This window comes from Malurus melanocephalus, unplaced genomic scaffold (assembly GCF_030028575.1).
Source record: "Malurus melanocephalus ecotype Western Australia unplaced genomic scaffold, MMel_1.1 scaffold_3, whole genome shotgun sequence".
In the NCBI taxonomy this organism is placed as follows: Eukaryota; Metazoa; Chordata; class Aves; order Passeriformes; family Maluridae; genus Malurus; species Malurus melanocephalus.
This window is the reverse complement of record NW_026623235.1, coordinates 5,386,006-5,411,953: the sequence shown is the minus strand read 5'-3', so window position 1 is coordinate 5,411,953 and position 25,948 is coordinate 5,386,006. Positions and strand designations below refer to the sequence as shown.

At 44.2% G+C, this 25,948-nt stretch overlaps 1 protein-coding gene across 5 annotated transcripts in view; it reads right to left on the bottom strand.

Moving 5' to 3' along the window:
• Positions 1 to 25,948, bottom strand: part of ZHX2 (zinc fingers and homeoboxes 2) — a 74,320-nt gene that overhangs the window by 2,815 nt on the left and 45,557 nt on the right. For all 5 annotated transcript variants that reach the window (XM_057368110.1, XM_057368130.1, XM_057368137.1 and 2 more), the window contains one exon: positions 2,778 to 5,462. In XM_057368110.1, coding sequence (XP_057224093.1) covers positions 2,782 to 5,280 — 2,499 coding nt within the window. In that variant the 5' untranslated portion in view covers positions 5,281 to 5,462 and the 3' untranslated portion in view covers positions 2,778 to 2,781. The remainder of the gene's footprint in view (positions 1 to 2,777; positions 5,463 to 25,948) is intronic.

Genomic DNA, 25,948 nt, shown 5'->3' with positions numbered 1-25,948 from the left:
ATACTGGAGCAGAGAGTGACCAAGATGATCTGGAAGAGCTGAGTTTTTACAGAATCCACACACAAATTCAGTCAAGAGGAGTATGGAGGTGAATCACCACCAAATATTCATTTTACATGATGTACATCCAGCTGCAATAACAGCAACACCATGAATACAAAAGGAGCGTGCTTCTGCCTGATGTAGGGTTCAGCAGGCAAAGGTTCACACCTTTCACTCACAGTAAGTGTGAGAGTCAAGAGGAGTCCCTTGCCAGCTCTTCAGTCCATCTCTTACATGTGGTACCCAAGGAATACGTTTGGCTTTTATGACAACAGGAAGAAATGAGCTCTCTGTCAGGTTTTAACACAGTATCTGCTTTTGAGTCATACCCTGGATGTCACTTAAGACAACACCTTGTTAATTTAACACCAGAGTTTTAGCTGAAATTTCTAAGATTGGCTGCACAATGAAAGCTCAGAAAAAGTAGCTGACATTTTTCCATCAGTGTAAGGTATAAAGCTTCCAAATTTTGTGTCACAGCAACTGTGACAATGCCTCCACGTGCACCAGAGAGCAGGCACCTGCATTTCTGGGCTGCACTTACAGACAGAATAAAGGAAAATTAAAAAGACATGTCATGCTCCYCAGGCCAGCACACTGAGGAACAAGCAAAGAGCAGAGGACAAAATGGCCYTCTGATCTTACTGCTCGTCCTTTGCAGCAGAAGTGCTGCTCCAGTGCACCTTTTCTCAGTGAGAGTATTTTACACACAACCACCAGAAAGCTCCTCACCAATAGGATCACTCAGCAGCTGTTTAACTGAGATCAAAGTTCTTAAAAAAWTCCTCTCTGATAACTCCAGAGCCCTGGAACGTTATGGTCAACATCTGTCCCAGGGCACAGAGGCAGGAGGTTCACTCCAACATACCTGACCCTGTTCACAAGCACAAAAACACAGGCASCAACCCCATGCTGGTGCAGAGCTTGGTTTCACAGCACCAGAGTTTGTAAGAAACAGCAGTTTCAGGCAACTCCCCCCGCTCCTGCCTGCCTTCCTCCCCATTCCGTCCCCTAGTCTTCGGTGTGCTCCCTCTTCTCAGAATCAGTATTTGTAGCTAGAAGGGAAAAATGGTCTGGAACAGCAACCCAGAGAAGAAATGAGCCCACAATGCATTTATTCATCACACATTTGACTTTAAAAGGCAGATCAGATCCTGGCTCTTCCTTCTTATGTGGCTGCACACCATGGCACCCCAGCGTGCCTCTGGCTGATGTTCCCACATCCTTCTTCCTTTAATCCCTGCCTTTGACACGCAGGTAACACCTGCTCCTCACATCCCTAATTACCAACTTTTTCAAAGGTAACGCAGGACTGTGCCTYGCACTGCAGTCAGAAGCTTTAAGATATTTTGTTATATAGGTGCTGTCATAACAATTCGCAATATTTGTTGACAGAATTCACAGTTAAAAATAATACCACTTCAGGGTCTTCCTTTTCAACTCAGACAAAAYGTCCAGGAGACCTCTGGACAAATATTGCACACAGAGAAAGGGGAGTGCTAGCCAGCAGGGCTTGCTACCAAAACCTAGACCTCAGAACAGGGAGTTCAATCCAAGTACCGGTGGCTATAATAGTAGAAGTCTTAAGAACAAGTGTGGAGGCACTTCTATCAGTCCTGGGTTTTGTATTTTTAGTTTTTTTTTAAAGAAATGCTAAATATTTTACTTATTAGACACCAAAAAATTATCAAATTATCAAATTATCAAATCAAACAAGTATTCTCTCACTATGGTTTTTAATGCAGAATGCTGAGCTTTCTGTAGGATAAGCTCTAAATCTCTGGCTTAAGGAAACTCTGGTTTGGGAGAGACAGATTCAGTCATACTGAGCACAAACTGTTAGAGGCTCCAGTGAACTCAATTCAACATGCAAGTCAARAAATGCTGACAGTGCTTGCTCCAGATTTACACCTGTGCAACTGTGATCAGAAACAGGTTTCAGATCYCCAAATAACAAGTCCTTTCACATTGGGAAAGATTGTATAAACCCCTCTTACAGCCAGACCCTGCAGCTTGCTTTTAAATTCAAGATCCTGTGAAGAGGAGCTGCTAAACACCCACACAGCTTAGTCTGGGGCATTTCCTAAGCCTGTAGTGTGAGCAAACAGAACAAAGCAAGGCTGGAGACAGTTCTCACCTGCAAGAGGAAGAAAGCACATTTGCATGAGCCACTTCAGTCCCTTTTTTTTTTTTTTTGCTTGTTTTTGCATAAAGAAGCATTTCTGTCCTAGGTCCTTCCCCCCGTGGCCTTTTGTTTTGACCATGGCAGGATACTGAAAAGGAAGGACCTGAGACGAAAAACCAGGCACAGCCTCTATTCAGTGATCTCTCAGCAAGGGGAATATTAGCACCTAGTGTTACTTACTATTTCTTTGTGTGGCTCAGCTAGCATGCTTTATGTAAAGTGCTGCAGAGGTTACACGGGTTATTTAAAGGCAGAAAGTTTTAGGGTTTAACCACTTATTAAAAAAAAAAAAATTATTAAAACCTCCCTTATCCAGGACTTGACCCACAAGGAGACAAGAAATAAGGCAAATGGCACTAATCCCTCCCCTACCGTGCAGTTAGCTTTAATTTACAAGCGAAATGGGTCTCCCTTTTGTTCAGGCATCCATCAGACACAAGCATCCGGCAGGGATGGGCTCCAGGGATTTATACTGAACAGKGGCTCCAGGATGCTGGAAGCACACCCAGACAAAGGCAGGCTCAGAGAAACAGGGCACCATCAGCATTACCTGTCTATACGTGGGAATTGTCYCCAGATATACTTTCAGAGTCAAAGTCTGCCAGCTCTGTGTGGCCCTCGGGGGCYGTTTGGCTCCAGCTGTCCGTACAATCCGAGGCAGCGTCCTCCTCGCCCACTGTCACCTCCACCCAGTTGACCTCTGCCGGCTCCTCGTTCTCCTCGCTGCCGTGGCCATCGTGGCTGTTGCACTCCAGCCTATCCACACCCTCTGCTTGATTGCCCAACAAAGAGTCTTTCAGTGGTTCGCAGTCTCTTTTTGCTCTCACCACTGGTTTCCCCCCATTCTCTTCATTCAGTTTTTTATGTTCCTGGTAATGCTGCCGAGACACCTCATTACCATTCTTTGGGCTCTCAGCATGTTTTGAGCTCTTCTTCTGGCTTTGCTTGTTATGACCATCACCAGCATACTGCTGCTGGTACTGGTCAATCCATTTAAGTGACCCTGTTCTTAGTGAAGACCGGTTTTCCTTAAACCAGCGAACTATTTCAGTTCTCGTGAGCCCAGTCTGAGATGCTAACTGGTCATACTCCTGCGGTGATGGCCACTGGGTCCTTGCAAATGTGCTTTTCAGTAGATGAATCTGCTCTTGTGTTTTCTTCAATGTGGTGGAGGACCCAGATAAAGCACCAGGGAGCTGAGAGCTACGGAGAAGTTCTGCCTGGCTTATTGCACCATTGGGAGTTCCTTGATCCTTAATTTTTCTGTATGATCCCATTGAGTCCAAGACAGCTTGCTCCATGCTGTCTCTTATCTTTCTCCGCTCAGAAAACCATGAATCTATCTCCCTCCTACTCAGCTTAGTCTCCACTCGAAGCCTGTCCAATTCTCCTTGGGTAGGAAAAGAGCATCTTAAGAAACTCTCCTCAAGGGCCCTAAGCTGCTCTTGAGTTTTCTCTTTCAATCTCTGGGAAGTAAAATCYGTGTAAGGGTGAAATGATCGGCCATGTCGACCAGCTGAAGGTGCTATTTGGTCTTTCCCTAAAGCATCACCAGGAATTTGCACAATGCCCCTCTGACTTCTGTACCTGTGGTCACTGAACCACTTCTTGATCTCACTCCTGGAAAGACCTGTTGCCTCTATAAGCCGGTAGACTTCTGCATCATCAGGAAACTGGCTTGCCATGAAACTGGCCTTCAGCTCTGCGATCTGCTCCTTGGTCTTTTTCCGCTCGCTGGCCGGTGTCACCGGAACAGCAGTCAGCTTGGCAGGAATCTCAGGCACCTGAACTACGTGAGGACGCTTGGGCTCTGGGGCACTTGATAAAGTCTGTATCGTCCTCTTCTGCCCCTGGTTTGGGGCAACAGCAAGTGTAATTGGTGAACAGGAAACAGTTGAACCATTTGACACAGGCGTCAAAACCAGGCCAGTCTGGCCCAGGATCTGACAAGGCAAAGCTGTCTGGATGATGGGCTGTGGCATCTTTGCAGTTGCCAAAGGAGCTGGCAGGACGGTGATGGTTTGGGGAACTGCCTGGATAGTACCATTGAACATCTTCTTCCTTGCTTCCTCCACTTCTTCTGGAGACCAACTTATACCGTGCTTCAAACGCTGCGTAGCAAACCAGATTCGGATTTGTTCTTCCGGATGTTTTGACGCTGCTGTCAACCATGACAACTCTGCTTGCGTTGGGTAAGGAAACTTATTAAAGGAGTTGATCATGGTTGCGTTAGTGTCCAGGGCAGAGTTGTATTTGGTACTGTTCAGAGGGACCGGGACCTTGGGGACAAGGTTGATATTTGGTGGCAGCTGTACAGAGGGCATAACGTGGGCTAGCACGTCATGGAGCAGGTCTCCATTGATRCAAGCAATAGCTTCAGTGGCTTCAGTTATGATGCGGGGGAGAGCACCATCCACGTGGTTTTCCGTAACTCCCTCTTCTGGCTTTTTGGATCCYTTCTTGCTCTCCCCTTTAGGCTTTCCCATTTTCATCGCTGGCACTTTATTTGCACTGATTCCCCCGTGAAGYGAATCGTCACACTCTGCATTTTCTAACCCACTGCTTGTGACAGTGACATCGTTAGTGGTGGTCTCAATRGACTGCTCTAAAACAGTCTGATTATTGCGTTTAATTAATTTCAGTTTAAAATTAGTCTCTCCCGGGTGGTACTTCGTGTTGTGGTCAGATAAAGAATCATATTTTTTGGTTGTGAAGTTGCATTCAGCACASACATACAGGGGGTTGAGAATGACATTTGGATGCTGAGTGTCAACGTGCTCTGTAAATTCATTTAAGTTTTGTGTTGAGTAAGGGCAGTACTTACACTCATAACCACCCTGGGGTTTCTTAGACTGATTTTCAGCTGGGGCCTTTGCCTCAACCACTTCGCAGTCCTTGACTGAGTTTTCTGAAGGCCAATTTTTTTTTGAGTCCTGCTGTGATGCACCARTCCCCTTGTCTTTAGGAGTCTCTACGCCCTCGGCACCTTCCTGCTCCACGATTTCAGAAGTTCGCACCATACAGGGAGTTGTGGACTTTCTTTTGCTAGCCATGGCAGCTGCTTTCGGTGTGCTGTGTCCCAGACGGTGGCTTCTTTTGACAGAGTGAGCAACCAASTCAGCAGATCTTGCAAACAGCTCCAAACTTCCCAGATTTTTGACTCTTTTTGTTTAATGAAGTTCTGTCCTGGCTGTGACCACCARCTCTGCCAGTAGACCCGTCAGCTGCATGACACCTGTGAAACAAAGCACATGTTGTTAGGCACTGATCCATAAAACTCAGATGGAGCAGAAAGCCACAGCTCAAGGTAYGTGCATTTGCAAGGCATGTGCATATTGCCAAATTCTTCCTCCTCCCCATCATCATTTTAAGAGTCAAAAATCTCCCCACAAAGAATAAAAGCCATGGATAATTTGCAGGGAAGTGCACCACAGGAAAAAAATAACTTTGGAACAAATAAGATGAACAGACAGGGGATTTTAATTTCCACTAGACTCAATGTGTTTAGCTGGAAAAAGAAGAYACTACCATAAATACTGCATCTTTTTATAGAAGCTGCAATTCTATTAATTACTATTTTGAAGCCTGCAGATTTGAAATTGAGTGTGATTTATATTAAACTTAATTACTTCCCACTGTCACTTACCTTGTAAATATGTCTACTAAATTACTGYGGTTACTAATGATGGGTGATTTCTAAATAAAGCTATAGGGTCTGCCTTGATTTTAAAAGTAAAGGCAGAAAGAAGAGTTAATGCAAATCAACACTTCCAAAGGTTGATTTTTTGAGAAAAGGTGGGCTCAAAGAAACTGCAGCAGGAAACTACAGCAGATTTGTGAAGGTCTATCAAATCATTTCCGGAAGAAAAAATTCCGTAAACCACCACTTTTCAATCAATATTGACAGAAATAGCTACCAAAGGTCACAGAAGCCCTCAGATATCGTTTAAACACTGATATTCTAATTAAATCCCAACTTCTSCATTTCACTCCCCACACAATCAGAAAAAAAACCCAAGCCAAAACATTTTAAAGCTTTATTTTTAAGTTGAAGCAGTTCTGAAAGTTCCCAAATGCAAGAATTCTATAAAATATATTTTTGAGGGAATTGAGGCAAACATCAGTCAAAACAAGCATAAAGAAAAAATACACCTAAAAAATTTTTTTAGGATTTACCTGCACTCAGCAGGATGAGGYGGAGGAAAAAAGAGGTGTTTAGTTGTCAAAAGAGTTTCATTAATCAAAACAAAAGATAAAAAAGGATCCCTTCCCTATCTGACAAGATGCTTTTTCTATCAATCAGTGATTCCAGTTTACTGTTCTTCCTGATCAGATGGTCTCTGGTTTCAGAATACTTCTACAGTCTTGATGGAAAACTCAGCTTTTACAATCAAGAAGCTCTTGGAACTGAGTGGGAGAGGCCCTGGTGCTTACAAACTAGAGGAGGGTGGAAAGTGGAGATGTGCAGAGTGGGTAAGGATTGCACTGATTTCTGCAGAAGTGTACTAAATGGAGAGCCTGAAGCAYGGATCCAATGGAAGATGCCCCTACCCRCTGCAGCAGGACAGACTGGATGATCTTTAAAGATCCTTTYCATGTCTAACCAAATGCACATTTTYTCCTTGTGAAGACTGTAAAYGATAAGCTGCATCCAGAACCCAAGATGTGAAGATCTAACAAAATAAAATCCCACTGCAGTCACATCTGGACATATCCAACATCAGCAGACACTTTACAACCACCTGAGAGCCCTCTCTGAATCTGCTGCTCTTGCTTGAACCTTGGCATGAGAGAAACTGAGAAAGCAGCTGCAACTTCTCGGTTCTGTCTGCAGCTCAGGAATACTCTGCAGGTCTCCAGAGCACTCCAGTGCTACTGCACTGCCTATCACAGATCACACCATTCCTGTATGGAAACTCAAAATGATATATTGCCAGAAGAAGCAGSTCCAGCTGGGGAAAAGAGCAGGGATGGCAGTTTCCAGCTCTGTGCACTTAAAACACAGCATGAAGCAATTCCCCACACACAAAACACTTCATGCATGAATTTGCCACGCAGCACCTTTGTGGATAAGGCTCTTGTGAAACTCAAGCTGTGTCACACTAAACCCACCATGGAGAAGATGCCATGCAGACACCATTTGTAATGGTGCAGATGCCTCAGCAGAACTKTGCACGGTGCTTTGTGTTCAGTGACTGCCACCCCTGCAGCTCCCAGCCCTGACACAGCCCAGGCACGCTCCCGCACACTCGGTGAAGCACTGGCTGACTTTCATGGGCACATKTAAGCTCCAGGAGCTTCTCTGGGAAATGGAGCATCTTTGCTGAGCTCTGTGAAACAGGGATGGGGCTGCCCACAGGCTCATGGCTCTGCCTCAGGGAGAATGACCCAGTGCCATTTTCCCCTAACCTGGGACCACCAACRTTGTCACCACCACCCTCCAAAGCATTCACCTCTGAGCCAACATTTCTGTKTCCTTTTCTTCCTTCTGCCTATTAATGATAAGCAAGCAGATGAACACTGAAAGCAATGATGTCTGGTTTTGCACAAACTTGTGCCGATTGACCGTTAAAACTGGATCACTGAATGTTCTGTCATTTCCACATAGTCCTTCAAAATTCTCCTTCCACATCCCCTCACAATTGTCCTTCCACAGATATTATTTTGGCTGTGATCTGTGACTTGCTGTGTCCCACTGCAGCTGGGATCAGAAGTTAGAGACAAACACACCCCTCTTCCTGATCACCCATTTTTAATTGTGCTTGCAGAAAATGAACTAACTTTGMAGGTCTTTCCTTATACCAAATTTGGCTGCAACAGGCAGAAATATGAGAGAAGAGGGCAGAATGGGCTCTGTAAGCCCAGCTGGTGCTGGAAACAGAGTGATCAGGTAATCTCGCTCTTCCCTGTAGATCCCACAGCATTTGTGACACTGTGACAAATGTGTCACAGTGATGAGGGAAGGGAGGTGCAAGGCAGTGCCTTGGGTCAGGATAGCAAAGATGAGGATGGGGCCATGGCTCCTGGGATGATCTGAGTCTTGCTSTCCCTGCCAGGCCACAGCTGCACCTAATGGTCTGCTCCTGTTTTAATGTATGACCTTGTGCAAAATTCATGTGGAAACAGCAAAGGAACAGAATTCAAAGGACCTCAAAGACAGAGCAAGGCTTATTTATATTTCACCAAATTTCCCCCCTCCTCCACAGGAAGAAAGAGCTAGGAACATAAAGATAAAGGAATGTGATGGAAGGGAAAGAGTGGAGAAGGAGAAACATCTAGCTTAGAGCTTTGAATCAATTAAAGGTTTCTTAAAAGTCAGACTAAATATTTTGAATTCCTCAGTTTCTGGAAGTTCAGCAAGCTCTCTGCTGCACCAAGTTCCCAACACTGATGAGCACAGGAGGACTGGCCTCAAACAAGGATGTTCTGATATAGAGGAAGGGTCAAGATCTCTCCAAAACACATCTACATGTGTGGAAATATGAAAAATTCTGTCTGCTACAGTTTTTCTAGAAAATTGCACAGATTGTTGCCTGTCCTCCTTCTTTTCTACAGAGTGGTTTTCCGCATGTCTAACTGCTGATTTTCAAACCCTACACTTTGGGTAGATTTTTTTCTGCCACATGAGAATTACAATGTACCACAGAAATCAAGTCCAAGTCAAATGCTTCTTTTTAGAGATTAATAAAAAAAAACAAAAGACTTTTAGTCCAAGATGAGCAGGTTTGAGGCACTCATAACTAGCCAGGGATYATCTTTGACCCTTCAACCCACACAGTGAAAGGCAGGAAGAGAAGTTCAACACTTGCCTAAGCAAAGGGAGTTTATTGTGACCTCCAAGCTATAGCTCCTCCAGGACCTCAGTAAAGATGTGATTTGGGATAAAGCAATAGAAAGTTCCAGAGGAGGATGGGACTCCCCCATAGACACATCTTTGGGAGGTGCATCATGTACATTGGCAGGGACTGCCACAGCCCATCCCAGAACACCAGAGAAAGCATCAGGAGCATCTCACAGCTTTTAAACACGAGCTACTTGCCAGAACATCAGAGCTCCAGCAGACAGCTTTAACTATGTGGTGTTGCTCCTGCAAAACTGATAAATGATGCCACTTCAGCTCCTCCAGTGCAATGGCTTAGCAACCAGCACATCCTGATGGGAACCTGAGCTACTTCACCACATGGGCCGTGTCCACAGGACATSCATCCCTTCAAGGGGCAAAATTCACATCTGATATTCAGTGTGCGGCTGCACCATGGTCAGGTCAACAACCTCTGTCCCTAAAGCTGGCCCTGTTCACTTCATGTTTTGTTGTGGACAGGACTCTGGACAAATGACCCCTTTTTTGGGCTGATATCACTGTGAAGTGCCCACAGGAATGGGCTGCAGTCAGGGGCTGCTTTGTGAGCAGCCATACTGGGCATRGGAAGGGAAGACACTCCCCATCCCTCCAGCTCACCTGCCACATCTCTTGCTTGTCTCCCTGCAGGGTTTGGAAAAGAAAAAAAAAAAATCTCATTTTTTGAATTTTCTTTTTAAATGAGCAAATTAAAAAAGCAGCAAAAGGCAACCAGGTGAAAACCCCAAAACATGACTGAGTCTGGAAAAGGCTGTTTAAAGATAACCAAATTTGAAGGTATGGCTAATTAAAAAGCCATAATTTTAGCAGAAAGGAAAAAGCACGTCAGCAATATCCCTGCTTTGTGCTGCATCTTGCTTTCAGCCAAGGGCTGGAGTAAAGTAAACAGAGGCTGAAAGAGATTGAACCCCCCAGGCAGTGCAAATGGATCTTTACTTTTCACAGATAAACCTTGCTTTTAAAAACAAACAAACAGAAAAAACCCAAACACTTTAGGGACACTTGTGTAATTTGCCAATAAAAATCTTTGTTTTTTCATCTCSCTGCATTGTTTGCTCTGCCCTGTGCTGGCAGAGAGTTCCCAGCACCTGGCCTCATTTGAAAATGAACACTGGGAAAACCACCAGCAAGAGCATACCTGCAAATAAGCACAAAAATATAGCAGTGCTCATTTGCAAGGGCTGGCTGATGTTTGAAGAGGCTGGAAATTGCTTCACTGCTTAGGAGCTCAGTCTCCACAAACAGCATCCTCTCTGCTACACAGGACAAGCAACAGCAAATTACACTCTAATTCAACACCCACACCCCCCTTGTCTGTACAYGACATTGAATATCACAAAGGTACAAACTCCCCCTTACAGCTTYACCACGCCCCTTCCCCAGCCACAGAATTAACAGAGGAGGTGCACTGCACAGAGCTCACTAGCAAGGACTTATTGGGCACAAATTATGCAGTCCCTGGGTCCTTTTGGAATACTATCCTACTTTATGTGACAGTAAGTGRATCTCAGCAAACCCCAACACAGATGCCATGCTCTGCCCTTGGGCACCAGCCAGGCYCTGCTGCTCAGCGCCCCTCAAACCCTGCAGGTTCCTGTTAAAGCAGAGACACCACCTGCACCACCCTTTTTCCTGAGCCAGGATCTGTGACCAACCACATCACCACGGACCTCAGTGATCTGTTCATTTTTGGGTACCTTCAACCATCTCCTCTCAGAACCTTCCAAGCCTGTGTGTCCCTGACTTCCCCAGGACACAAATACTGCGTGCCTCTGAGCATCTCAGATTTTAACACTTGACTCCAACCCGTGTGGCTGCCCAGAACCCAGGCTCACAGAGTTCAGAACAGAGCAGAAACTGCCTGATATCCTCATCATAGCCCCTCCATGACCATCTACTCTTTGTCCACAAAAGCTGCAGCARTGCAAACACAGGCAGCACAGAGCAGAGCTGTCATCCTGCTCCCTATCAGAGATGCTGAACTCACGTTCATTAAAGCTGTGGTAACATTTTTCTCCTACAACAAGGATGAGAGGGGAGATCCACATTTCATGGTGCAAAAAAAGGAACATGCCTAGGGTGATGTTTTTCCTTCCTTACAACTGTTTTCAGCRTGCAGCTGCTACAGTAATATCAAAAAGCACATCAGCTAGCACAGCAAAAAACATGCTGTTGCTCTACTCTGTGATAAAACACTTAAGAACATTGCTTAATTACATACAGAAGAGTAAGCGGAAGCAAACCAGGGCAAATAATTCCTGCATGATGGATTGGGACTCTAACGATGAAGAAAACAAAAAAAAAACAACAAAACCCCACCCCACACAGAAAGAAAAGCAGGTTTTGTGAACTAGGGCAGAGCTTTTAAAACAGCATTTAAGTCAGACCAGCCAAGAGCTCCAACACTTCTATAGTTCTTTGTAAGCTGAATAAATCCCAATTAAAGGGGAGGTACACAGATTGTTACAGCAATAATTTTTGCAGACATGTGAAAAATAAAATTGAAAGTTTGCATATGTTGATGTAGACATTTCTAATTATAAAAAAATTCCCACACAGAAGTCTGTAACAGGATGCTGTGACGATGAACTTTTGTCTACAGGAAAGCAGGAATTGATAATTTTTCTTTCTTTTAAGTATCAGGGACTCACACCTTTCAAAGGCAAACCAAATTGCCTCCTGGACTCCTGACTTCCCCAGCACATCCTGTGAAACTGGATGGCAACACATGAACGGGGGCAGAAACAAACCCAGTACACATCCCACCTCTGCCCTGCAGCCCCTACAGCASAGTCACTGACAGAGTCTGTAAAAACACATCGATAAAACAAGAATCAGAAGTTTTGGTGGGCTGAGGATAGAATGAAAGGGTTTTCAAAAGGCAYCTACAGTTGTAGAAAATCCTGAAGAACTGCATGCTGAAATTATTCACATGAAAGCTGCCTCTAAACATTAACAGCTCAGCTGTGATGTGACCACTGCCTAGAGACAGAAAAACTTACTCTGAAAAACACAGGTATTTTGGGGAATAAAAAAAACCCTTTCTAGACTTCACCAGAACAGGCTGTGTGGCAGCACCATGCAATARGCTTATTTCAGAGCACACTGCTCACAGGCTGTTCTTTTGAACTAAAATGTTCTCATTCAAGATGTTGCTAAGCCAAAGATTTGGGGAAAATGGTGGTATGAACACAAGAGGCCAACCCCTTTCCAGAAAAGGGGAAGTTGAACATTGTGTGCTGCGAATTTTCTATTATAAGTACCAATCTGCAATCACTGGCTTGTGCTTCCCCCCCCCCCCTTTTTTTTTTTTTTAAATGCAAGCTTAATTCAGTCGCTAAAAACTGGATTAGTTTTTTTGCTTTCTGAAAAAACAATAGAATAATCTACTTGTGATTAGAAACTGCACTTTACAAACTGGTTAATACCCTGGAAAAATATTTATATTGTAGCAACAGTCACTCATTCCACCTAAGACAGTGGCCTTAATCTCAGTCTAGGCAGGAGATGCTCCTTCTCCMGGAGAGCACACGCTGGACCAGATGGGGCAACAATGGGCAGGAGGGGGAGAACTGCAGTGCCCAGGTAGGCACAAAATCCAGGGATCCTTGCTTCCCAGCCACTGCTTTCTCCTCCAWGAAAAGGGCTGGCAACCCACAGCTTGCACACAAAATGGGACATGTGGGTGACTGTGATTGCTGCAGCTCCCACTGGTTTGTGAAGTGGCACAGTCTGGAAAAAGTATTTTTTAATTTGTACCGTGTACTTCTGCCAGAGATGCCTGCACCCATGTCGTGCTGAACATGTGACTTAGCTGGTGGCCCCCTCTGGAGTCACAGATGCTCAGGGACACAAAAGGACCCCAAATCCCAGTGGCACCTGGCTGAGCACACTCAAAACCAAGAAGGTGATTCATTGGGGCATCACTCTCCCCTCTGGGATGGAGGAATGCAAACTGGCCTCTTCCAAGCAAGATGATGCACCAACAACCCATGCAGGATTCCATCAGATATATCAGCAAATGTGCTCAGCACCCACAGAAGGGCTGAAGCTCTGTCCAAAACCCTCCACTGGTGGCTTCCAGGGGCAACAAGCTCCAAAACAATAGTCATGCACCCTGTCAAAATTATCTCCTTTAATCAGTGGTGTGTTTACTGTTTACTCCTAGGGTGGATACTTGCATGTTCAGAAGGGAGAAATAAAGACCAACAGACTTCTCTTAAGAGAGAAACAGAAATGCTATAAAAACATTCATTCTAATTAGTTTAATTACTTGTCTGTGCAACTCACTGAGTTCTCGTCATTGGACTAGATTAAAGTCACTGGATAGAAGTAATTTTTCATATTGAGTTTTTATCCAGCACCTTCTGTGTGGCTGGAGACACACAGGAGGACAGGAGGACAAGAGACTCACAGACACAAAATAAAAATTATCTGTAGACACTACTTTCAGCTTTGTGTGCTAAACCCTGGATGTACTCGTCTTTTATTTTATGCATGACAAAAATGGTTTATCCTGTTAGAATGTTCAGCTTAACTTCTTTTCAGATTTGCTTTAGAGAGCAATTTTTTTTCTGGGAAAGGGTGGGTATGTTAAAATAAGTATTTTTTGCTTAGAACAATTTTTAGTAATAATTGCTAATTTGTTTAGATCAAATATCCTAACAGTGACATCTGGTCCCCTTTCTCCTTCCTGTCACCTGTCATTCCGTAACACTACCACCTAGACATGGAACAGCTGTACATATTTCCAAATAACCATATATTTTATATATTATTATATATTCTCTCTCTTTGGATTTTGTTACTATAGAGACAATCTAAGTAAAATTCTTCCAAAGCAGAAAGAAGACGAGTTGTGACAGAATCAAGACACTAGATTTCTTTACTTTGCGTACAAAACTTAAACCCCAGTGACAAAGTTTTCCTGCTTTAGTACTTSTTACACTACTTTTCTCCCTTCTCAAGTTTTTCTGCTCTGGGAAGCACAACATCCTGCCTTCAGTCAGTTGAGTGTCAACTTTTTCCAAATAAAATTATCAAGGCATTCAAATGCTTTTGCAGGTGAACTGCAAAGGGAAAACAAAAGTCACAGGCACGTTCTGGATGTCTCTCTTACAAGGCTGCAAGGTAGAAATGAACTCTAAATTTCTAAAAAAAACACAAACCCCAAAACCTTTCACTTCTCAAGAAGTAGCCCCTAGAGCCCTCCATGTCTTGGCTCTGACATGTACACAGCACACRCCACAGCAGGAAATGGGAAAAAGTGCCCAGATGGGCTGAGGGAGGACAAGGAGAGGAGGCAGAGGCCACAAGACTATTTTGGTGACCACTTCTAAGAAGTGCTCAGATTTGAGGGAAAATGAAGGGAGATGAAATTTCTGTCACCAGCATGTCATRTTTAAACAAGACAAGCTGTACACACACCTGTGGAGGGTTTGGCCAACTCTGTCCAGTGTGCGAAGCAGCCTCATTCACCACAAATGCAGCACTGAAAGTCTACAGAACTCCCAAGAAGGAAGGAGCTCAATAATTAACAGAAAACATTAGTAACCTGCRTGTCTATAGCTGCACAGCTCCCTGTTTGACTCATTCACAATGTATTAGAAAAACGCAGATGGTTTGTGATTTATACAGCTGGTGAATCACTGTACCTCTTTCCYTCCCCCCTAAGGGCTTCTCTGTCTATCTTCACATTCCCCAATGAGAGGTACAGATGAGAGGATAACATGCTACAAGCAGAGCAGCATCATGTCCCCTCCCACAGGATGGTTTTACCTGTGGCCCCCAAGCACTGATCTCTCCTGYCCCCATTTCCCTATCCACTCACTGATACACTGGTGAACTCAACAGCTATTGCTTCAGGTCATCTCGACTGACACTACTTACACAGCCTGAACCTCTGCACCACTGGGAAAAGCTTCARTACACAGTAATTTTGCCTTTTAAAACATCAAGCCAGGCTTATAAACTGTAACAACTAAAAAAATTCATTTCCTGAATGGAAACTCTTGAGCTGCAACACAGGACGCTATTGAAGGAAGAAGCCCAAGGGTTTGGGGGACAAAGYAGTGTCTTGCAGCCCGCTACACTGAATGCTTGCACAGCAATGAAATGGAAACATTTCACCTCAGCACTTCCAGAAGCAGGAATTTTGACACACCTCTTTCAAAACAGGAYGCATCCTGGAAATTGCCACATGAATTTTCACAGGACCTGAACACCCAGTGACCTCCAAACTCAGCCAGGGGATACCAAACAAATCTGATGCCCAAGGCCCTTCAGGACAGCTCCAATTTTAAGCACACAAAGAGTCAGCTGTTGGYCTAACTCACACAGCTCAGTGACCTAATGAACTGAGGAGGCAAACCTCAGGCATCCCACGTCAAAATGCCATGTTCTGTTTGCCATGTGCAAGCAGACCCCGTACAAGCACAGCTGCTGGCTCTGGGGAGCACACTGCAGACACCCACCCATGCTGTCTGTGCCCAGAGCCAGGTCTGGGCTCCCACTCACTAGCCAAATTCAGATGAATGACCTTAAAGAGCAGGCACRTGATACACRTGTGTTTCCTAGCCTGGATCTCTRTTTAGGAGACTCCTGYRATACAGATGAACCCCCAYATTGCTAAGAAAAGACCTTCCTYGAACCTGACACAATTTTTTCACCCYTASAGCCAGACCCCAATCTCCTAACCAAGCCAGAGACAAAAAGCAGCTCATGGGGAAGTTGGCTGCTGCTGGTTAGGAGGAGTGAGATGCTTGGAAGAATTGCACAGGCAATAGGCAWAGTGCTTTGCATCAGTCTGACCTCCTCAGCTTCCTGGGGAGGAGCAGACCTGGTTCAACTGATGGGCACTGCAAATATCTCGGTGTAAATAATTTTCGCTCACTCTCATCTTGTCGCATTTTACATTCTCTCTTGTTGTGCTCTGCTTGCTTAAAGAAAAGGCTGTTTTAAAAGAGGCCTTGTATCAAACCACGAAAAACCTAAGTTCCATGTTTAAAGGCTTTTCTTCTCTGAAAGCAATGACATGACTTCACCCACCATGTGAAACAGGTGCCTTTTTTAGGTCCTTTCCCCTCATGCAGGAGTCTGCCTTAGATAGTTAATGACCTGTGATGATCAGAGGATCCCACTGGCCCAATATTTGGAGGCTTTACAGCTGTTAAGACACCCATCCTCACAGCAGGCCTGTGAGTTAAGGCACTGCTATTACTCCCATTGCTCAAATGGGCAATTAAGGCCTGAAGAGAGCATGGCAGAGGCTTTGCTAAATGGCCAAGTCAACTTACAGCTTGCTRCCACCAAAACTGGGTAGTACAGCACAAAAATCATGCCTTACCCAAGGTCTTCAGCAGGGCTGGAAACTGCTTCAAGGTTTTTGATTACTGCTCCAGTCTCCAGTAAATTCAGGTTGTCTTCYCAGCTCACAAGTGAAAAACAGCCCCTGTGAAAGCAGCTGGTACTCTTAGATTAGGGCCGAGCAAAAAAGCACCAAAGTCACAAAACCACCACAACTCCCACCAGGAGGCTCATGGGAGGAAGCTAAASTCTAAAGATAAAAGGTCTGAACTCTTCTGCCTTCTCTCAGAAATCACTCATTGGGCCAGGTGCACACATACAAGAGAGAAACTTCTCTACTGAGGCTGCTAAACCTCCCCCTGTCCTTACACAAAACAAAAGCTATCTTCCTCTGCAGCTGCTGTAAAGCATATCATGAGCAAAACCACATTGATGCCTCCTGGGCTTCATTTGCTTCAATCCTACAGTTGAAGAACTCTTACCCTTTCATTTTTTTTTTGCCAAAATTCTGGAAAGAACAAGTATTTCAGGCAGGGTTCCTATGTGATGGAGATCTTCTCGTGACAATCCCAAGTCACACAAAGTCTGTGGGCGCCATCAATACATTTGTCCTCTCTCTCTTCTATCTCCTGGATGAGTTGACCCACACTGTTTTCAGTCAAGAGCATACTTGGTGATACTTAGTTTGCTGGTGATACAAACTGATCTTTCCTAGCATGCATTCCTTAATCTCTTGGTCAGTTCCTCAGTCAGCTCTGAGGTCAAATGCTGAAAGATGTTTACTTACACTGCTTTCTGTCATTTTCATCACATRTGTGCCTGTGCTTGTTGAAGTTGTTTTACTAGATCTGCTGTAATTAATCTTTTGCAAGTCCCACTCAGAACACCCCTACACATTATTTCCCCCCTTATTATCTCCAAGTTTTATCTCAGCACTTTGAAAACAAAGTGCATTTAATTATTTCTCCTTCTCTTAGTAAGCCTCATAACCATACAAAATACTTTATTTTAGTAAAATCCTATAAACTCTGTGACAGAAATCCTACCACACGTTCCACAGAGAGGCTGAGAGACAATAAACAACAAGTCCAGCAGAATGCTTCTGAAATATTTGCATGCCTTCCCTTCACTGCAGATACAGAACTGTTTCCTCAGTTTACTGGGTATTTAAGGCATCTAATACAAGACCAGGACAGCAGCTGCTGCCTGCCAGAAGCCAGCTGAAGCATCACTGATGTTCCAGATGTCTACACCCTACSAAGTGTGAAATCAAAAGCTGTTTAGAGTTGAAGTTATTCACCAAGTGACACTATTCTAATTTCTTTGGTAATCCAACAAACCAAATCAAATAATTATTTTCCTTTGGAAAATCACAGATTATAGATGCAACTTTTAATTAAAACCCCCCAAAACCAAACAAAATCGCCTGAGTTAGAAAGCCTTTCAAAACTGTGCTTACTTATGGGGGAATGCCTGTCTTGCCACACAGRATGCTGAGGTTTCAGGTGGGTATGTACAGTTTAAGTGTCCCTACAGGCACCTAGCAGGCAAGCACACAAACGCCATTTTCCCCCTGGAGATCACGGGACCAAAGAGCTTCCTCTTCCTTCCTGCAGCACCCGTGGCTGCTACAATTTGTCACAGAGCAGAGCCACTGCCCTCTGTGCACAGTAACAGTTTTGCTGCCGGGAGAATTTGGCATGGCCACAAAGGACCTTTGTCCGTGCCAGAAGTTGAGCACACAATGCAATCCTTCCCCCTTGTCACAGAGTTGGGTTTCTGTAGCTGGGTCAGAAACACTCCCTCAATGGCTGCAACCCACAAACCCAAACACTGTCCCCCTCCCCAAAAGAGGTCTTTCTGTCCGTATCAAGCACTGCAGGACAGTGGAGGCAGGGGAGCAGATGCTGCTTTTGGGAGCCTTTAATTCTGGTGACCCCTAACCAGCCTTGCTGCAAGGATGAGTCTGAGAGAGCCCCAGAGCTCTGCCCTCACTCTCATGGCACAACTTTTCCCACCTGGACACTACAAGACCACCTGAATATAAGGCTCTCCAATTTCCAGGTATATTCTTGTCTCCAAGAGGCCAGAAACTTGGCAGATGGATCTGATCTCATCTAACAACATGACTCCTTTGTGCAACATTTCTCTGCCTGTGTTTGATCTGCCAGCCTGAGTGTGCACATACATATATAACTTTGTTTTCAATGTAGCTCTGAATCCAGCCTTTCCCTCAACGGGCCCTTGAAATGAAGGTCCCTAGGCCASGACAAGAGCTGCCAGCACCTTGGAGTTCTGGGAAAGGACGCCAACATGGGATGTAGAGAGTGAGCACAACACCCCAACACTATGCTGCTGGAAATAAGTGGGATTTAGCTGGATGCAAATGTCTCTACATTTTCATTTCACTCCGGAAATACAAAGAGGAAATGGTTACTGGATCATTCACAAACTATTTAATATCCCAGTTCAAAAGAACCAGGAATTCTTCTGGAAATATACAGTGGAAGATCTTTAAAAGTAAATGAAGTTTCGTAAGACCTGATACATATCAACAAACAGTAGGAATTTACACAGTGGTAAATGTAAATACAATCAGATTAGCACCATCCATGCCTTTGCAGATTTCTACACCACATGCCACAAACGTTGACATGTTTTGTTTCTCTAGTCCTCATTTTAAGCATCAAGGGATTCTTATCAAGCCAGCTCCTACTTTCATAACTGAGTTTGATCTGGACCATCCACAGCCTGGATGCTTTGGCATTTGCCTGGAACACACCCTACAATCCCRAATCATAAAAGGGACCGTGTTTCATGCAGAGAAATCATTACTACACTGAGGAATAAAATGCCAAGGAAAACAACAACAGAAGAACCGGGTAAACTTCCTATTAAACCTCCCATTCATTTATTTCTTCTCAGTGGAAGGGTTACCATCAGAACACCTAAGTGTGACAAAGTAAGCTTGGCAGTTGCCTCATGCCATCTCCTCCCACACGTTTTAATCCCAACATACTCACTATTCCCAGCTCTGGCTCAGAGCTGGAGTCAGCACAGGCATTGGCCTCTCTGTCTCCCTGGTGCTTGGMTTTCCCCCAGGGCTACTTCACAGCTCCTCCAGATGAAGAAACTGTAACAATGATGCTTGAGCAATACTTGAGAAATGCAGAAAAGGAGGAAAACTACTCCATAAAACCGTTTCTCACTAAGGGTATTTGTTTAAATATATATATATATATATATTTTTTTAGAATTTTTCAGAACTTGGTTTCTCCTCCTCCCATTTCTGGGATGCCAGGACCAGACCTGCAGCAGCGTGTCCAGGGCTTCTCTGGGCTCACCCCCACCCACCTCAGCAAACCCTGCTCCTTCCTGCTCTCTCCTCAGAGCTGCAAAACAGGCTCCAGCCATCCAGTCATCAAAATCCACTGTGACACTAATATTCAGTATTTGTTTGCCAAAACACATGCTCGCTCCTTCCAAGGGAAAGAACAAAAAAAAAAAAGTCACTCTTAATGATATAATTTCAAGAGACACTGATTCTGTGACCAGCTTGCGTTAATTTAGATGGTCACCCGGTTTTATAACATTTGTGAAAATTCTTCTCTCGAAAAGAAACAACCACCAAACACTCCAYTATGAACTGTGTGCGACGTGGCAGTTCTTTCCATGGCAACCCACCAGCACCAAGCCTGCTTTCCTCCAGACTTTGCTGCACAGTGAAGGAGGGCAGGGAAAGAAAGGACCTGCTGAAAAGCTCCGGCTGTCRCAGCCATCCTGGCAATCCTGTCACCCCTGAGAACCAAATACACTGGGGAAAGGCAGCACTTCCACAGCCCCACTGCTCAAAGAGCTGGTTTGCTTGCTTTGTGAAGCCCAGTCAATGTATTTTGTTTCCTAAACAGCAGGAAAAATTACCTTTGTAGTCCCAAAATCCTTCTCCACACCAGAGTGGAATTAAGGTAACTGGGCCATGCTCTGAGATGGTCTCCACATGCAAGAGCAGGGTGCTCATTGAGGCTGTCTCCTTTTGAAGGACACAGACCTGCTCACAGCCAGTGCAGAGGACAGGAAGGCAGAGCATCCATCAATCAGCTCCATGATGTTCTGCTGGACCAACCTGACACAGCTCAGCTGTCAAGCTTGTTTCTGCAACTACACATTTTCCTTCAAAACACGGCCCCCACCCATGCTCTTTGATGAATATTTAAGCAATTCAGTATCCCCAGACATGTGGGAGCRAAGACCTCATCTTTGGCTAGTCCTCAAACTAGCCATGTAGTCAAAGCTCTTGTGTAACTACTGGCAATCCAAAACTGACCCACGAGCCAGCTCCCCAGGACCTCCTCCCCTCCACCTCATCTCAGAAGCACTCCCTCCCTTCTTATCACCTGCAAGGATGCCTTAARCACTGTGATGACCCAGACTGAGGTGGTCCTGTGTTCTTTCTTTTGAAAGCTTTATTGTGAAAGTTTTAATTCCACAGCAGTTTCTGAAGTTTAGGGAAAACCACGTTCCACAGCAAGGGCTGAAGCTATTATTTGAAGTCACGTAACCCCAAAATCCAAATAAGAAGCAGGGAAGAGGACAAACAATAGTTCCATCAATAAGGCTAGAGATGGTGGAGACTTGAAACCARGTCTCAAGAGGAGCATTCATCAGCCATCACCTCTCACTTCTAGCCTGGGTTTCAAACCTCTTTCCCAACAAAAGCACTGACCAAACAAACACTTATATAGAGAGCTTCAGTTCCAGCAGACCAGCTGCCTTCTGGCAGGGAAATACTCGCCCATGAACATTTCCAGCAGCAATTCCTACCACAAGACTCTTGTGATATGCAGGGAACTAAGTCAAAACTTACTGCCTGCTTCTCACCTGAAAGAGGAGCTCAAGAAAAGAAAAAATTAATTATTGTATTGCTTCTGTCTTTTCTTACCAAAGTTCCTCTTTTCTTCATGATTTCTTTGCCTTGTGGGAGTGATCTGCTTCTGCTCCAGCACCTTTTGTCTTCTCTACCCTCACCAAAATGTTCATGGAGCAAAGGAAGCTTAGGCACAAGAAACCAGACAAACTGTTCACAAAGCTCCTGACTTGTGTGGTCTCTGAAAACACTCCGGAGAGGCAGTCCCTGCAGAGGTGGGCTGCTTTGGGCTTGGAGAAGAATTGGGCTACATATGATCCCAGGTATTCTGTTTCTCGGCTAGGTCCTGTGGCCTCACAACAGTAAATTAAAGGGTAAAAATCAGAGGGCAGAGAGAACAAAGAAGAAATCCTTAAAATCCCATGCTGCTCATGCAGGTCATGGGCCTCTGCTGCCCTTTCTGGGCAGCAGAGCTGAGTTTTTGGGGAAAAAAAAAAAAAAAAAAGTGTTTTCTAAAGCAAAGTTATCCCATGTGCACTGGGAGGTACTGCAAGAGGAGGAAAGAGAGCCAGGGAGCGTGAAAAGGCTGCAGAGCCTGCAATGGAAAATCCTCACTCAGTCACTGAGCAGTCCTCCTGTAACACTTATTAAAATAAAGTGAATATGATGAAACACAGCCCAATTGCACACAACGCTGCTGAGAAATTGGATCCGGCTGCTGAAATCCGCTCTCAAGCACCTCCTCTTCAAATACTGGCACTTCACATCTGTTAATTGCATCCAAACCACCCCAGACAAGAAGGGACAGGAGAAACGAGACAGGATGGGTCACGCCACATTTGATCCATCTTCAGAGCAGGGCCAGTGTGCAAATTTTCACTGGTCTCTTCTGTCACTCGCCAAGGTTCAAACATGGCATCTCTGGCTGTTTCTTAATAATGAAAGGTGACATTAACTAAAAGACTTCAAGGGCAATGTCCATGGAACTTGGCCTTAGCTGTTGTACAAGCCAGTGAGAAAAGTGCCTTAATATTGGGTACAAGAAAGCAAATTAAAAAAGCCCGATTTTTCCACATAATTTCCTTTTAATTCTGGATCTTATTCTTTCAAAACTGAATTCAAACAAGAATAGATAGTCCTCCTTTTGTGGAACAAATCAGCCCAGCTGCTGAGGTCAGTGTTTTCAGAGCGACACATGAAAGCAGAAGATGTGTCTGAGGAAATTCAGCGCTGGCTGATTCATCCTTTAGAAAGGACGAAGAACAACCATCCTGGCAYGTCAGGTTTGTTCCTTTGAAGGTGAAACAATTTAGTGCAGGTATCAAGATGGCAGGAACTGAAGGGAAAAAAAAAAAAGGCACAACCCCATCCAGACTGCCCTGAAATATCTTTTCAGGCTTTAGATGCTGAACAACAAGATAGCCTCCATGGTCCACCACGTTTGCCCTGAATAGAAGTGAGGTGAAAGGCATCCTTCYTCATTCACTTCTTGCATGGTGGCTCAACACTCCTGCTCTCCCCATGTCCCCTTGGCCCAAACATGCCCAGAGACAGCAGCCAAGGAGGAGAACTGCAAATTACCCACTGAAATGTTTCCAGATGGAATCCACACTTAATGTTTCAGGGAAAACAAAGCACAGCCTGAAGTTTGTGAAAACAAAACTGCACAGCAAATATCCACCAAAAGCACAGTAAGAAAGAGTGAAAAAAATAAAAAAAAGTACACTCAAGATTTCATTGAGGTTTGGAGAAATCGAGAGGGTGTTGGTGGAGAAAAAACCTAAAAGCCTTTTCTCCTTGGAGARCCTCATTTCAAGATGCAGGTTCATATATACACCATGTGTATCAAGCTGCATAAAAGCAGCACATGCCATTACTATTTTCTTTGGGTGTAAATAGCATCAGGAAAGAAACACCTTTCAACCTGGCCCTCTGCTTGCTTTCAGTCCCAAGTGACTCAYAAGAAGGGCTGTCTGAAGATGCTCAGTAGCAGGTCAATCTTTCCCAGCAGGTAGGAGAGCTATAAATCAATTGCTTTAAAAGAAAGGGAAAAAAAARGGRAAAAAAAACCCCAAACCAAAAARCCCCTGAGGCTTGCTGGGAAGAAGTAAAATTGGGGGGAAAAAAAGAGGTAAGATGAAAAGAACCTGTAATCTCTTTAATGCAGCACTGAACTTATTCTGAACAGAAAGCACAGAAATGATAAGAAAAGGAAAGAAAGGGAAAGAAGAAAGCAGCCCATTGACACTAGGTACTGATATATTTTTTTAATGGGCATTAGGTCAGCAGGGCATTTTCCATCTGCCCTGCTTAAACCAGATCTCTGATGATGTTACATGTGCAATTTTAATACAGCATTTACCCTGGTGGGACTGTAAGTTTATTCTGTCTGTGTGTGCACATGGATACTTCAGGTTTCCTGAGGGGAAGGGCAATTTGTAGGCAGGTGATGAAACCAGCAGGTGTTGGGTTGCACCTCTATTGGTTTAGGGGCTGCTTAGAAGAGAGAAATAGGCAGCAACAAAGGGCTACAAGGGCTTGGAGAAGAAGGCAATAGGAGAATGAAGAAGAAACAACTTTGCCCTCAGCCTCCTGAAGTCCTTCTGAGTTAAATTCAAAGGGCCAAAAGGCCATTGCTGCTGTTGAACCTCACCGGGCAGGGGCAGATTGCCTCTACCAGCAGAGCCCTGGTCAAGAACTCCAGGCTTTCTCCTCCCATGCCAAGTGCCCAGGGACTGCAATGCTCCTCAGTCCTGCCTAATTTTTAGCCCATCTCAACTCAGAACACTGGTCAAGGTAGCAATAATAAAACACGTTTTTTCCTGTACTTTTGTTGGTCATTTGATGATTCACATAAAGACACCACAGTCTTCCTCCTTCAAAAAGTCTACAYAAAAAGTAAAGATCGCAATTCCACATTCTCCTTTTCTTTCACATTCCACAGTGTTTTTCCAATTTAATTCAATAAGGACTGTGCAAACTAACTGGAGCCTGCAAGACTTCCCAGTTAGCTGCTTGATTAACACAGTGGAAGTTAAACAAGGTTAGTCAGAAGCTGAAGTCAATTTAAAACACAGATTAGATAGCTTKGGAAGCCAACTCAGAAAACCATACCCTACAACCTCAGTAATCTCTTAAATTTAATCACCACAGTTTTAGGATAGGTTGCCATAAAGTGATTAGATTATACATTCTCTAAAGGTGTAAAAGATCCCCAGAGAACACCACCATTAGTGCCAGCACTGACTGCCTACACACTTAACTACATKCAATGTCTTCTAGTTGAACATATCCTAAATAAACCCAAAATAAGCCCAGACTCTTTCTCTGCCCATTGATATGCAGCAGCAGTATTACCCAAAATGGTCACTGTTTCAGGAAACCTGAAGACATTAAGAACAGCTGGCAGACCYGAAGAATAAAGCAGAAAACATCTGTGTATCTCTATGGGGAACCTCCATCACGTGCAGCCCAAGGGTGCCCTACAATGGATGGTGCASGGATTCCCTTTGTCCTTAGGCACGTGAAGGGTAGGAAAGAGGCACCTGAGACCCAACAAGAAGCTTAACCTTCACAAGCTGCTGTAAGAACCATACATTTCCATGGCTTTACTTTACTTTTCAAATTTAATTTTATAMTCCTTGAAGATTATATTCCAGAGAATTACACTCTTATGTGAATATCGTTACTGCATGMCATTTTGRTCACATTATCTCARAYWCTTTTTGGCATGTCTGTCAGAKGTGATTCACTATATGTTTAATGACATRCAACACTGGTTCAAATACATCTTACTAATATAAYAAGAAAACCTTTATTTTCTTATGCTTCAGGGTACAATTTAACTCAGAAATGCCTCAGTCACACAGTAYTCCTCCAATCTGAAGATCTCCCATGTAGATTTCTGGAACTTTAAACAAGAAGAATAGCCCCCCCCCTCTCCGAAGACAGATAAAACTGCTTTACATAAATTAGAGAAAGACAAGAAAGTGTAACTGCACTAGATCATCCCAATCCTAATACCTTCTCCACCATTTTTGAGTTACTCATGTTAAAGTAATTTCTCTGTATGATTCCTAGGCAGGATTTCTATAGCAAAAAGGTTTACCCAGATCAACAGTTCTTCTCCAATCACAATGTCACAAACCCAAACAAGTCCCACACCTTGTCCCAAAGAGTTTACACAGTATGACTCTGCTAACATGGAAGTCAGGAGGACTATTTTTTGTAAATTGCTTTGAAGGTAAAAAAGAAAAAAAAAATAGGTGTTAAATATTGCTGTCCTCACCAGCAGTAAATATACTTAAAACTCTCTGCTAACACTATGGTAAAAATAGCAATTTCGAGCAACAAGCTAGATATTCTACAATTGGTGGCTCAGGAACAAGCAACACCAAGTATTACTGTCTCTGACAATAGGCCCTTGCAGGCAAATCCATTCTAGAGTTAAACTGAACAAATTTCAACACATGCAGTCAGATTTTGTTCAAACCCCTGAGGCAATGAGCTGGGTGTGCTCGAACCCTGGAGAGGGCAAAGAGCAGGTGGTACCCACCAGAATGGCACCAACCTTTGCAAAGGGAGGACCACACTCCTGGACTTCCTATGAAACATGGCACACTTTGGGTTAATTGCTGCTGTGCTGAATGGGGCACCCAGCCCCTGCTGAGGAAAGTGCACAGACTGGCAGCAT